This window comes from Spea bombifrons, chromosome 1, assembly GCF_027358695.1.
Source record: "Spea bombifrons isolate aSpeBom1 chromosome 1, aSpeBom1.2.pri, whole genome shotgun sequence".
Lineage (NCBI taxonomy): Eukaryota > Metazoa > Chordata > Amphibia > Anura > Pelobatidae > Spea > Spea bombifrons.
Genome location: NC_071087.1, coordinates 82,148,859 through 82,164,594, shown reverse-complemented (window position 1 = coordinate 82,164,594; position 15,736 = coordinate 82,148,859). Strand labels below are relative to the sequence as shown.

Genomic DNA, 15,736 nt, shown 5'->3' with positions numbered 1-15,736 from the left:
GGTGTCAACGATTTTCATTATCGATTAATCGGATCGATTTTTATAGATTATAAAATGAGGTTTTTTTCAGAGCAAATGCTCTGAAAAACTCCTCTCCTTATATAATCCGACCTCAAACAGAGATCGGATTATAACACCGGAATCCAGATCCCCCGCAACGCTGCAGGGGACCTGGATTCCCCTCACTGTCGGCCGGTCTCTCACTTCCGTCTCTCTCCCGCTCCCATCTGCCTCCCCCCCCCCATACATCACTCTGCCTCTCTACCCGGCACCGTTACTGAAGGCACTTTCCCTGCAGCTGCATAGAAGCCTCAGTGTAAGTGAAGGTGAGTAACAGAGTCTGTCTGTGCGATGCAGACCCCCACCGGCTGACAGAGAATCATCCTCAGCCGGGGGAGGAGTCAGAGGGGTGTATGGGAGCCACCCTCCAATACACCACTCTGGCTCCTCCCCCTCTCATATGCCACTCTGCCTCTCTACCCGGCTCCCTGGTGTCTTGTCAGAAACGGAGGTTCACAGGAGGCAGAGTGGAGTATGGGAGGGGGGAGGAGGCAGAGTAGAGTATGGGAGGGGCGGAGGAGGCAAAGTCATGTATGGGAGGGGGAGGAGCCAACGTGATGTATGGGAGGGGGAGGAGGCAGAGTGGAGTATGGGAGGGGCCAGAGTGGAGTATGGGAGGGGGAGGAGCCAGAGTGGTGTATGGGAGGGGGGAGCCAGAGTGGAGTATGGGAGGGGGAGGAGGCAGAGTGGTATATGGGAGGGGGAGGAGGCAAAGTGATGTACGGGAGGGGAGGAGCCAAAGTGATGTACGGGCGGGGGAGGAGGCAGAGTGGAGTATGAGAGGGGAGGAGCCAGAGTGGTGTATGGGAGGGGGAGGAGCCCGAGTGGTGTATGGGTGAGTTATAGTGGTGTATGGGGGGTATTATGAATTTTTAGGGCATATAGGGGGTATAAGGCATATGGATATTAGGCATATCAGGGGGGCATAAAACAAATCTGGGGGTAAAAGGTATATCAGGGGGCTCAGTTGCATATCACTGGGATATAAGGAGTATAAGGCATATCAGGGGGCACAGTGGAATCTGGCATATAGGAGGTATAAGGCATATCTGGGGGCAGAGTGGCAAGCTGGGGGTCAGATGTGCATATCTGGGGGCAGTTTGGTAAACAAAAAAAAATTTAAACAAGGCTTTTTCTCTGTTTTTATTAAATATGAAAAATAGTTAACATATGAATTAATATTTACTAATAACTTTGTATTAAAACCTAGTTTGAGAAACACCGTGTTTGGGTTCTTGTAGCTTTTATTATTATGTCAGTAAAATAAGAAGGTGAATAGAGAGAGGCCATTGCAATAAAGAGATGAAAGTGTAAATTGTACGTTTTTTATTGCAATTTTTCTTCAATTTAAAATAATGTATTTTTTTATCCGATTAATCGACAAAATAATCGGCCAACTAGTCGATTATTAAAATAATCGTTAGTTGCAGCCCTAGTGTAAAGCGCAAGGATGTCTAAATAAAGTCACAGCTACCGAGCATGAAACACATACTGACTGATGTCTTTTTACTCCATTATGAAATCCTTTGAGAGGTTTTTTTTTTTTTTTAAAGAATACATACTAAATTACACTACGACCAAAAGCCCTTCCGTGCACAGATGCATGCATGCATGCATATATTTGACTAAGACAGGGCACAACAAGGTCTGGGCACAAGGTTACCATGTCACCTAGAAATCACTTTCTGTTGCCCGGTGTGTTACTGTATGGTGTTACAATGCATTCGCGTATTTTACAATTTAATATTTATAAACTTACTATTTAATGTATTAATTTAGCCGTGTCTAAAATGTATTAATGTTTTCACTAATCTATCAATTGTTTATCAAATGCATTTTCATTTATATATTTGCAAGGCTAGTCACACAAGGGTCACCGGTGAGGAGAGCAGAGGTGGGTATGGCTAAAGATTCTAATCTGGTAAAACAATTGCCCTGCTGCGAGAACCGGTAAGTTATCAGCTCTCATAAGCACCATACCAACCAAATGAAAAGATCCCACTGATCGCTAGAATCTTTATAAATACACCATGATAGCAAGTTAAAGTTAGAAAAATCAGATTCATGGGTGCGCATGTATGCATCCTTGTGTAGATCTTCCATAAAACATTATTTGTGCAGTGGCTGAAAAGAAAAAAGGGTACAAGGGCAAGTGCACTGGTTCTATACCAGTACAGAAGTCTACGGTAACACCAGAGATCTCCAAGGGATGACAGCATGGTATGTCTATGTGTATTTTACTTTTCGAAATTGAATCCAAACACATTTCCCTTGCGATTATCACCATATGGACGCGTGTCTACAGACAACACATACATACAACTTGCCTTTATCCTTTCCCCGCAGCTATTTCTTGCTGCCAGCTTTAACAGTGAGCCATAGCGTGAAACGCGCGCGCACACACACACGACATTCGGGAAATTCACACAAGGATTATAAAGGAACTCTGTGTTCCTCAGACAGCAAACAATATGCGTGAAAATAAACCAAGTGATTTCACCATAATTATCTTACTGGTACCGCAGATTTTAAACTTCATGAGTTCCAGGAACACAGTGTCACAGAGGGTTTAAAATAAGGCTGTCAAGGTGCAGGGAATTCTCAGTGTTTCCAAGAGTTGAACATTAAGTATCACGGCCAGATGGCTTCTATGCAAAACTTCTGCGTCGTGTGGCTGAAACAGTTATGTGTAGGCCAACCGTTTCGATTCTCACTTTAGAATATTATCTGACAGCGTGCGAGCATTTAACAGCGATTGTGGCATTTCCCTAGAAATGGTATCAGGTGTCAACTCACGTGGCAATGGTACATTCTTCACATGCAAAGAAAAATCATAAGTTACGCCAGGTACCTGTACGATCAAAGACACGAGCACAAAGGGGAGAATTGTTTGCCTGGGCTCTGGATACCATCTCTTCTACTGCTCCCAAGCGAGTTTCCTCCACATGTATACCAAGCCAAAGAGGCAAAAAAGTATATCATTTTTAAGAATGCTGGCCAGCTGACCCAACAAAAGATCAACCACTTACATGCTCTCACACCTCTATATTTAAGAATTGGAGCCCATCGGCCACTGACTAGTCAATAGCCTTCTGTTCCCTCAACAAAGCCTCAGTGTTGGAGAAGACTGACCAACTCATTCAACAATCATTTCATTGGCAGCCCCATTAAGACACAGAATTCACCCTGCCAACCATATGTTATACATGGTTGTCACTGACAGGATTAATGGAGGACTTACTGTAAACATTAGTTACACAACTCAACTTCAAGGGACAATAATGCATGGGTCAACAAATTTGGTTTGGATCCAGCATTTTTTCTGTTCCTCAACAATGTTTTTATTTTCCTGGCGCACAGAGTTTGCCGAGCCTTGCCATGCACTAACATACATTTGCACACTCTTATGCTCACAAAAACTAACATCTTAGATAAACTGACACGCCAACGTTCTACGCTCATATACACACATTCTAACATCATGCACTGATACACACTATATGCTGATATACACACTAATGTTGCCACATGCGGGCGGGTATACACACTGGCAAAAAAATAACACTACAGACACACATACAACAACTCTGGCACTACAATACAGTAGACAAATGGACTCTAGCATTATACATACACACCGACTTACACTACAGTATACACACACCTGTACAAATAAATTGTTGTGCACTTAATAAATGTAAAAGGTTTTAGGCTTTTCTACGTACTGGCATGGGAAATATACACTTCTTTGCTTTAAGGCGGTTTTCTCTTTACGGCAGCAGGACACTACGCTTCATACAGAAGGAGTTTATCAGCAACCATCCCTCCTGTGTTCTAACAGCACTGTTAGCTAGTCCAAGCTTAAGTTTAAAAGGCACATTATTGGAAAACCCTTTTTGCAATTACTAGAAATGGTCTTGTTTTCCATGAACACAGCTATGTGACCCCAAACTTTTGAAGGGCAGCATGTAAGGGCACATATATTGTAAGATGAAAGACTGGAAACACGCAAAGCAAGATCACGTTATGTCGCAACTTAGGGGGTCCATAGAGACACTGAAGGATAAACGCAAGACTGCCAACAACTGAGACTACAGTAACAATGAAGCCCTCACAGAATGGGAGGCTTCTGGGGAGAAACCAATTTACATACCTAGGAACTCTCCGGGTTTGAAGCCGGAGATTGCCGGGTGAGCGCCGCTCCTCCGGGTGAAGTGCTACTGGTGATACGTTTTATCACCAGTAGCACTTCACAGGTGACAGATTAATTCAATTATCATCTGAAAACCAATGACAGACCCACTTAAAAAATAATGTAGGATTCACGTGTGGAACCCACTACCCCAATAAATAACTATAAGCATGACTTTTACTTGAATTTTAAGAGCTGACAGTTTCGTATGGATGTTTAGCAAAGCCGAAGCAAGAAAACTATTCTTAGCAGTGTCAAAATAAAGTAGCAGTTCAGCGAGATCAGGAACTTAACACATTGCGCAAGCAGGAGGAAAAATCCTGCAAAGTTTTTGCAAGGGGGAAAAAAAAATTGACAAAATACACTACATGCGTACAAGTATGCAGACAGCCCTTACAAAAAGTTAGTCAATTTGGCTAGATTGTCCACATCCACGGCTAACAGATTTATAAAGTCAGGAACACAGTCATGCAATGTCCATAGGCAATCATTGGTAGCAGACTGTACTACACAATGCCATATGAGGCCCCTATCCAACAAGACTATCATGTTTCTACTCTACCAGTGATGCCCCTAAAAATGGTGCTTGTTTTGTGATTATTAAGCAACAGCTCAGCCACAAAGTGGTAGGCCCCAGAAGCTTACACAATGGGATTGGCAAAAGTGTTGTAAACTCCTATTCTCTGGCAACACAAGAATCATCCACCAGGAGCTTCATGAAATGTGTATTGATGATGAGCAGGCACGTACAATGCCAAGCATCAGCCAGCACTTACAAATCACACTTCACCATTGGCCAGTCCAAGGACACATCTGGGTTCGGTGGATGCCACCTGTCTGGCTATACAATGTCAATGGTAAAGTTTGGTGGAAGAACAATGGTCTAGTGCCGTTTGATGGCTCGGGGTTAACAGACATTTAAACATTGTAACATGCAATGATATTCTCGGAAATGCTCTTCTGACTGAATGGAAGCAAATGTTCTCAGGTATTTCAGAGTAGAGGCCATTATAGCAGCAAAGGGGGAACACCACGAGATTAATGCCCATGATTTCAGAACGAGACAAGCAGAGACCTGCATACTTTTTGTCATGTAGCTCATGTTGAAGAAGCACTCCAGCCCTATTTTCTTGTTAAATGCTCAGACAGGTGCAGGCACTCAGTTTTCTGTCTCTTAACTCCTATACTGAAAGGTACAGGTTCCATTCTAGTCAATAGAAGCAAACGTCAATAGGAGGGCTACTGAGCATGTGCAAGAAGTGTAAATACCAAACAATGCATGCTGTGAAATGCACTGGATTCCATGAAAAGAAAAAAAATTTGAAAATAGCCATTTTGGGAAGTAGAATGATTCAACCGATTCAACACAGTGAACACCTAACCTCCCCCTATTTAAGGCCTCAAAAAGGTAGCTTCAAGGGCTATGAGATTCTGCACAAAAGCAGCACTTAGATGATCCGGGAAGCCGCCGGGTGTCATGGTTACCATAATCCTAAAGTTAAATTTTGTATATAGGCATGAGTCGTGGCTTGCTTGTGATTTAATATAATCGATGTTTATTACAAAGAAGGGCATTCAGGCAATTAAACAGGATAGCAAAACCACGTGATTTTGGCTCATGCAGTGTCATATACTCTAAAGATACAGAATAAAGCTAGCCTGGAGCAGGTGTGCTCCCCCTCATACACATTTAAAACATCCATCAGTCTGGCACCATCTCCATCCACACTAAACTTTGCTTTAAAGTATTTTACATTCATGGTTATTGGAAACCGTTTAGATCATAGCATTAGTTATAGAGAGCAAAAAAAAGCCACAACCGCTCAACATCCAAATGTCAAATGCCTTTGTGTGACAAACAAGGATGGACGTCAGGGCAGGTATGACAAAACGCGTGTGTCATTCACTCACACAGAGAGAGCGCGAGAAACCCATTTCTGTTACTAGGGAAATAACCAAAACTCAAGGCTTACTGGGAAATGTCTGTCTGGATAACCACTTGAAGTGAAAGAGCAGATAAGACTATTAAAGCAGTTCACGCTTTAGCCTAAAAACTGCTTCATAACGGTACATGAAAAAACAGATCCTACGATGCGCAAAATGAACAAGGCTAACGGGAAAAAGTATGGTAGAGAAATGTGACTGCAGAACCAGCAATGACAAAGGACACAGTTACGGACAGCACGTTTAAATATTTAATTATTAAAACTAGAACTGTATACACATTTCAAGTAATACCTCAAAATAAAACCATGATGGATGTGCTTCTGCAATAGCTTGCTCACAAATCACCCCTTATGGTATCAATCACTAAATGCATTCACATTTCCAAACGAAATATGTAAGAAAAGGGATGAAAAGCTGCGGTCATTATTCTAGATACGTATCAAACAAAACAGCTTTCTACTGATCGAAGCCCCCCCCCCCGCAAGGTAAGAAGGACCACGGACCACAATGCATTTTACAAGCTGCAGCATGGCTTGCGTTGTCTTCAACAGGGCACTGTAGCTCATGCACATTACGTGTACTTAAGAATGCTTCCTGCTTCAGTTCACCCAGGCAGCAAGAAGAGGAAAATTAGATGGGGTCAAGAGGGATTCCAATATTCATTTAACTTAATTATATGTCTGCCACCTTGCAATTTGTGATTCAGTTTACTTAACCCCTTAAGGACAATGGGCGGTCCCTAAACCCATTGAAAACAATGCAAACAGTGCCCTTTGTCATTAAGGGGTTAAACTTGAGAGTTTAATACCTAATACCACACCAATGAAGGAATAGTATTTACGTATTTTAATATGCCTTGCTGCAGGAGAAGAACTGCAGCTTTAGCCCAAACCACCACCATTCATGTTTCCCAAAGCAGCCAATCACTGGCAGAAATGTGCTCCTGTTCATTCCAATACACATACTTTCGGGCCATGTAGGTGGAGGACTCGTCAGGCCCCCAGAACTCTTGCGGTAGCGCAGACTGGTGGCGAGTATGTCACACTGCTGATCAGGAGACAGTTTCCCGGATTATTTTAATATAGCATTACACAGGCTAACTACATATATAGCGGGCTGCGCAAAAAGTTTGGAAATGCGACCGTTTCTTTACAGAATGATCTTTTTCTGACTGAACACGCACAATGCCTGCATCCAGCTGCATTAGGAAAGCATTCAACGCATTCTGTCATGTTCCCTGGGAAGAGAGTTGCTGTTGTAAGCTAATTACACTCCCTTTCATATTGATTCTATACATTTACTCTTCTGAATATTAGTCCTCAGAGCACTTAGTAGGTCATCAGCAGAATACAATATAGATATTCCAGCTCAAAAGAATCTATGTTTCATTTCAAAGAAACAAAACTTACATTTCTATTATAAAACAGATATTTCCAGACAGAGTGAGGCTGACAAATAAAAACCACAAGCCCTCTCAGATTACAGTTATTTATATAGCACAAACAGATTCATTTTGGCCTTGAAAGCTTACAATCCATTGCCTTCAGAGGATGCAAAGCGAAAAGGTGTTGTTACCGTGGATCGGGGCAGAACTTATAATACGTTTATGCTAACTACAAGTGCAAAGTCGGCAACAAGTCACAATCTTAACACTCAGTTGCAATTGAGCAAGAAACTGGTGAGGTCAAAAGGCCACAAAGAGCCCTTCTATTGTAGAAAAGATCTACCGAGTCTCCATCATAAACAAACAGGATGGGCATCAGCAATCTTTCTGCAATGGACACTAGAAATCCTACCCAGTTAGGCTACCCAACCCCCCACAGCAATCTAAGAAGCCCAGACCCCCATACGACTGAGCTTATAAATTCATTTAGAGGGGTGCCTTTTCTTAACAGGTTGAGTGACACACACAGTCATTGTCTGTTACCAACACAGCTTTTACGATCATAAACACATCCGTACTTTGTGTTCTGAGAAGATGTTTGTGAGGGACACGCTGCCCATCAAATGCACCTTAACGCATACGATAAATTCGTGTGATCTGTTTTGCAAACGCATGGGGGATTCTGCAGAACCCTCCCCACCCCCAACACATTTCCCCTTCCCCCACCACCCAGCTAGATGTCCTGCAGGAGATGTATTCAGATGAAGGCATCTCCCTGCATGTGATGTACTCACCTCCAACATTGGCTCTAAATGCAGGGGTCTTTCTAGACCCCAGTGCGCATGTGTATAGTCATCCCATTGATTTCAACAGGAGAACTTTCCTAACTGATTGACAGCTTAAGCAGCTGCAAGAAATCTTGGATCATAGCGAAAGAAGATGTTACAGCGTGGCTGCGTCAGGCAAGTGTTTAATATGCATTCTTCCAAGAATTAAAAAGAGTGGTCACAGAATACCTTAATATGCATTCTTCCACATTAGTGGTGTCAGACAGCTACTGCAAAACTAGCATTAGCTCATAATTACCATAGACTCTTCCTTCATAATCAATTGTCCCAACAAAGGGGAGTGGCGGCCTAAGAGGAACGGTGTTCATGACAGCTTTCAGCGCATCTAAATTCATTCATTACAGCTCGTGCTTTTCACATGGCAATCAGCACAAGCATTATGGAAAGACTTGGTTTTAACATTCACCATACTGAAGCAGACAGCTGTGTCTGAGTCCTAGGTCTATCTCCAAAAACAAAAAAAAACAACCATCAGTGTGTGTGTATATATATATTCCCTTGCAGGCGTTGTATACAGTAAGGTAGTTCACTAAAGAGAACTGGAGCTTGCTTCACATTGTCCCAAAGCAGATCTATAGGTCACCATTGTTGGATGTCTAGGAAAGGATCACATGACATCCTAGTGTTTACCACGAGGTTGATTAGGCCAATATAACAGCCCTAAACACATAAAGAAGCCACCATGCAGCTTTTACAAACACTATTCTGTTATTTTTAAAACCGTTTCAAGTAGTGATAGTGGTTAGTAAGGGAAAACATACGGGAGTTCCTCTTTAAACTATCTTAGTTATTATAGACATAAGGTTTATGGAACTGCATCGTGCAGAATAGAGGGAAAACGGCAAATTGAGAGAGCTTCCTTTAATTAACCATGATGGATAAAACAATGTACATTATTATTTCTTTATGACAACTGTTACCACCACTATAGGGACTACTAGCACGCCTGGCCGCGGACAAAGGTTTATGTAAACTAAGATGGGAATCCACTTAACAAAAGGCAAACAGCCCGGTAGTGCTATATTTCATTGTGAAGGAGAAACGGCATAGCTTAATGGGCGGCACGAGACACAGCAAAGCCTTTAGTTTTCCCCCACAGCGTCAGGAAGTAAAGAAGCCAGAAAACATGCTGTTCAAGAATCCCCCTCGCACATGGAACGAGGGAAACCCTGGGAAAAAAGACTCGAGATTTAGGACTAAAGTATGAAGACAGACTGCAGGCCATTAGATCTGCATATCAATACAGTACGGCGATGGGGACCACCACAGCTTTTAGCACAACTTGCAATTTCCCAACCTGATAATCTTCCCTTCACCTTCGAAAAGGCTTCAAAAGGGTAGCAGTAACTTTAATATTACGGAATAAATTAATTGAGAATAATCATCCATATAAACAGACAAATTCAGTTTCTATCCAAAACAGAGGATTAATTAGGTTGTCTTAACCTCAGCAATCCCAAGTTAGCCAATATCTGAACTAACCTACAATTATAATCAACGGAAGTGCAGATCCATTAGACACATCAACGTGTACATACTTAAAAAGGGACAAACATTATGCGGCACTTACGATTCCACTTCAGGGGAGACAAGTACACATACGGTACACAAACGAGAAGGTGTGATCTTAAGTAATTGCTGTCTGTGTGGAACTGGACACCAGGACTGTCAGCGCAGGGATCCAGTGGGTACAAACATGCACGTCACGCAGAGGAGCAACAAGCCGTCACTAGAGAGTCACACCGCTCCAACACGCTACTAACATTAGCCAAGATGACAAGCAGCCATTCCAGCAATAGATCGGGTAACAATGCGGAATTAAAACAGGCCAATATTTACTTTATTTATTTATTTTAAGGGTGGCAGGGGGATGAAAAGAAATCTCATGCTAAAGGTTAGCACCCGTTTCAGAGCCATGGCTACTTGGCTCTCTAGCTTTGAACAGGCCTGATTTACAGAGGAGAATAAGCTAAAACATCTATGTCCAGCAGCTCGTGTGTCACCGGGTACCGCTCATGCCAAGTTTCTCAGACATCCAAAATGCACTTGGTAAGATTTTATTGGACTTGCCAATGCTTCAGATAGGAGCTATCCCCCAAGAGGGGCTGAAGTGGCCCTATCATGTTTCCATGTTTATCTGACATCAACGCGGCCTCAATAAGTGTCCTGTAACCACATGTAACATACAGTATATTAGCACGTTTTTTCCTTTCACCATACTTAGAACATACATTGGCAAGGCCAATGCAATGTAACTCCACTCTAAGCCACACACGGCAATCCAGTTGTCATGGAATTTAAAACCGCATTGCCCAGCCCATCACACACTTGGTTGAGAATGCTTGGCTAAGGACCATGGGAGATCCAGGTCCATGAGAACCACATGTCAACTACCACATGTTAGCTACACTCAGCTCGCAGCGATGACCCCTTTTTGTGTACAAGAGTTGGAAACTACAGGACTTTCATCCGGAAAAGGAATAGAAACCAATTAATAGAAAAAAAAAAAAAAAGAGCTCTGTAAACTTTCTATTACGTTGTATTAGCTTCTAAAATGGATGAACCATCCACTAGAAATAACAACAACAGATTAGAATGGCCTTGGAGACTCCATGATCCAGTTTGCACCATGGTAGATCAAAACTAAGAAGTTACAGGGTTACACGAGACACAGTGGGGGAAGTCGGCAGACGATACCTCTCAAGGAAATAAACAGCCAGTAAAGTACTCCTTTGAAGATGTATTTCGTCGAGACAAAAGCAAAACCCCATTGCGTTTCGCCCCTATACATAGTCCTAATCATAGGCCTAGGATTGCTCTGTTGCCCGTCCGTGTGTCACTTCTTCTGCGTCACGCAGTATTACTAACTTTACCAGACACATGAGCGTATGGGCACTAACGGGAAGAGTGCCGGCGATGCATATTATGCCGATCGTACACAAAAGCATTGCTATAGTGCTACCACATATGACACGAACGCAAACATGAAAGTAAACATGTTGATGTAGCAAAGCCGCTACTTCAAACAGGCATGAAAAGCAGGAGCACCAGAAAAAAAAAAAAAAAAGTGGACTTTAACCCACACAGAATATCCCTGAAGACCATGACCTGTGGGGGAAAAAAGCCCATCATGTCTTCTTAAGACTGTAGTATTATCTATTATTTATATAGCGCCAACAATTTAGACAGCGCTTCTTACAATACATATATTCGAGGGGTATGACAAGACGAGAATTGACAAAGATAAACCGATACATTAGGTGGAGAGAGTCCTGCTCACAAGCTTACAATCCTGAGGGAATGTAGTAATATGCTGACAGTATTTTCGTGGATACCCACAATGTAGGAATACACAAAAATACAAAGAGAATCTGCGTAATACAGAAATGTCACAAAGCACTATGACCTCATGCATGTTGAATATACCGTATTTGCTTGATTATAAGACGACCCCCCAAAATGTAAATATTAATTTAGGGGAAAAAAGAAAAAGCCTGAATATAAGACTACCTTATAGGAAAAAAGTTTTACTTGTAAATATTAATTCACATATAAACATTTTTTCAAATTTAATAAAGACTACAATTGAGAAAAATGCATTTCTTGTTTTTATTTCCTTTTAACTGCCACTCTGTCCCCCCACACTTACCAATGCATCAACAGACTTACCCTCCGTGCTCCAGACTCCCTGGTGTCTGGGGAGGGCAGCCGGTAGATGTCTGTGCGATGCACATAGACAGCCTCTGCTGCCGCCCGGCACTTCCACCGGGGCTTCTATGACGGAGCGCCAGAAGGTCATGTCATGTCGGCGCTCCATTATAGACGTCCACCGGCTGCCAGAGAGCAGGATCCAGGAGCCCTGCAGTGATGCGGGGATATGGATCTTATAATCTGACCTCAGATAGAGGTCTGACTCTAAGACTACCTCAAATATAAGACACGTGTATAGCATTTACTCGCTGGGGTCTATTCACTAAAGAGAGAGTGGGCAGGACAGTTGTGGTTTCAGCACCTTCACTTTACTATACATTATCAAAGTCCAACCCTAGCGAGCTTCTGAATTTGCCAGTGTCAGAGATACAGAATGAACGGCTGAAATCACAACTCTCCTGTTAGTGAATATAACCCTTTGTCCTTCTGTATTCACCGTTTGCATTCATTCAAAGAAGTCCCACAGCGCAGCCCTGCAGAATATGATGGCGCGATATAAAACACTAATAAGGTCTTTTTGCCAAATAGAGTGCGCGTCTTACGTAGAGGTAAACAAACAGAGGTCAATCAACCCAGTTACCTGATTCAAAAAATAAAAACTTTATTGCAAATCTGGGCCTATACAAAACAGACTTAAGAAAATAGGATGCGGCAAGTCATTTTCTCCTCTGAAAATAATACACACAAAAATAATGGTGTATTATCGCAATAGCATAGCGCATTGTAATCGCCACGTTGAGTAGGGTAACCTAACCCCTGCAGTGCTGAGGATGCAATGTACAACATTCTTACGGACAGATAAACCGCAGGCTGTTTCTAGTGCTAGTTGATAAAAGGGAGAAAGGGCAAGAAGTTATTGATTTTTATTAATGTTCCTTACAGAATAGGAAAGCAAAGGGTTAAAACAAGCATGACCCTACAAAAGCCATATTAGGCAGGGAATTAATTAAGAGACTATAACTTAGTGTCATAAGACTAACCGTATTAGGTGGCTCCAGCAACTAATGAAGTGCATTCCATAGAAAATCAATTACAAGTAATAGCAGGAGCGAGCCTTACACGGCTCAGGCATTATCTACGGTGTCCACTAGGATTGAGCAATCTGCGGCCCTCAACTTTCGTCACTGTCGGCCATGTTGGCTGAATGTGATAGGAGTTGAACGTCCTTAGCGCCTTCAGCCAACCCAACCCTAGGGCACTCAGTCTGTAAGTTGAGAGACCACGAGCTGACATTATGAGGTTTGCCCAACTTCGACTGTGCCCAGACTGGGGAAAATAACGAAAAAGGCTGGGACGGAGAGGCAGTTGTGGAAAAAGTGTCGAGTCAGGTAATAGAGTGAGCAGAGACAACAGGCTGTCAGTAGCAGTGTGGGGGCCATTATACAATATATAGGTGGTCACCCTACGCCTGTAGTGAATGCAAATGGATTATGGAACCCAGGCCCAGGGATAACGCAGGTCAGGGGCAGACAAGTGTACGAATCAACACCATTAGGTTACCCCGTTACACAACACATAAAGAGCGACATGTCTGTTAACAGCCCACCAGCTGCGAAAGGGTTAACGGCTCGGGGGCACCCACTGAACACCCTATAAGGGGGTCACCCAACTCGGCTGTGAGCTCCCCAGCCGTCTGCCGTCCTTACCTGGCATCTCTGGTAGCTCTCAAAGGCCCGCAGGGCACTGTCGGTGAGCTTGACGTGGAACACTGACACTCGCCCACCGACCCTTCCGCAGGACAGCCCGTAACTCCGCTCCTCCTGCAGCGCCGCCATCTTAACAACACCATTCCCACCGCCGCCACCGCTGCTAGCCCAGCTCCCCAGCATCTGGCCACGCCTCTTCATTGCATTATTAACCTACACCCCGCCATTGGCTGCCAGACGTGTCGTTTTGCACGCTAAGCCAGTAATGTCCAAGTTAGAGAGGCAAATTGAAGGGGATTAGTGTGCTGGATTTAGTGAGCGACCCATGACGTCTGTGCTACATTATTCATGAGAACCTGAATGAAGCCTATTGGCTAAAGGGTAGGGAAGGAGGCGTGCCTTTGACTACCACAGTGCCAAGGAGCAGCTAATTCAGTGGCGTATCGCATAAATGACTGCCTGCTTTCAGGAATCCTGTCACGCCCCGCCTACTCCTATTATGACATACCGTCAACGGATAAATACTACCTCACTACGACGTACTTGGCACGCCAGAGGGCGGGGTTATGCAAATAGTGCATGTGGAAGCCGCGTCCAAGTTCTTATTTACAGAACATACCGCTAAACGTTTGAACTGTGCAAATGGGCACTTTTGTTTGAGGGGTGTGGCTAGAGGCGTGGCTTGGAAAAACGCCTTTACCAAAGACTTCTTGTGACTTATTAAAAACTATGTTGTAGAATTAGGCATTTAGATTTTATATTGAATAATGCTGGCCACATCAGGTTGACACCCTACAAGCTCCAGGTGCCACAGCTGAATACTAGGCCTAAGGACAGCTCTTTGGCTCCTGGTTGGGTGAATGACTGCACTGTTCAATAACACTTGAATTCTGATTAAGCAAAAGCTTCTGGCAACAGTCAAACGAGGCTAAGCCAACCAGACTGAGGTTGCAGGCCCTACATGAACCATGCCAACTCTTCTTCAGAGACACAGTTATATTATGTGCCAAGCATTACTCGCCGGCAGCGTTTCAATGCTTCCAATGCTGCCAGCGATTAATGCTGAGCGCCATGATATGATGTCATATGTCGGTGCTCAGCAGTGGACACACCACCAGTTTGAGGGAGATCAATGATCTCCCCAATAGGTTTTGCTCCGACAGCAGCGGGCAGCCCCAGGTGGGAGCACTCGAGCCAGTAGGTGGGGGGTGACTTTTTATGCCTCCCCTTAGTCGGCCTAGGCCAAGCTACACTGACAGAAGAAGAGAATGTGCTCTTCCCTTTCCACAAAGCAAGGTCGAGTCAGGCATAGGCTCCAAGCTCACGATTGCTCACACAGAATTATTGCTGGGAATGATGGATAGTTATGGCTCCTGGGCAGCCATTTTATCTTATGGTAGTGGTAGCATTCAGTCTCTTCCCAACTGGATTCCTCCCCACTTCCTGTCTCTTCTGTCCCCCATTTCTACTCACAGTTAATGCTAACACCTGCAGGAGGAGACCTCTGCACCAGCATACCAAGGAAGTTCCTAGATATGCTTAACTCATAACTCATTACAGTCTGACACTTGCTAGTTCTGGTAACCCGGCTCGTGTCCCTCATTGGGCACAATGTCTCTCAAAGTAGGGGGACATATACATAAATCCAGTACCCAGGAACACCAGAAGAACCACAATCACCGCACATGAGCTACTGGTATCCTGAGGCAGTATTATAGACAATCCCGTGCAAAGGTTGGTCTTGGTAACATAGATTTCAGTTCACAAACAATAGTCAAGCAAGACCAAGTAGGACATAATTGCATGCTGGAGGGAGATACATATAAAAACAAAACAAGACATTCTTTCCCCCATCTATTCATTTGCTTTTAATTCTTGATAGTCCCTACAGACCTTGACTTCAGTGCTGAGGGCCGGCATATGACAGACTTTCTTTCTATAGACGTCA

At 43.5% G+C, this 15,736-nt stretch overlaps 1 protein-coding gene across 1 annotated transcript in view; it reads right to left on the bottom strand.

The window, feature by feature from the left end:
* The window catches only part of ELL (elongation factor for RNA polymerase II), a 49,277-nt gene extending 35,162 nt beyond the window's left edge, over nt 1-14,115 (bottom strand). Inside the window, exon 1 of the mRNA XM_053465717.1 lies at nt 13,789-14,115. Within this exon, the coding sequence (XP_053321692.1) occupies nt 13,789-13,989 (201 nt within the window). The 5' untranslated portion in view covers nt 13,990-14,115. The remainder of the gene's footprint in view (nt 1-13,788) is intronic.
* Nucleotides 14,116-15,736: the final 1,621 nt, after the last annotated feature.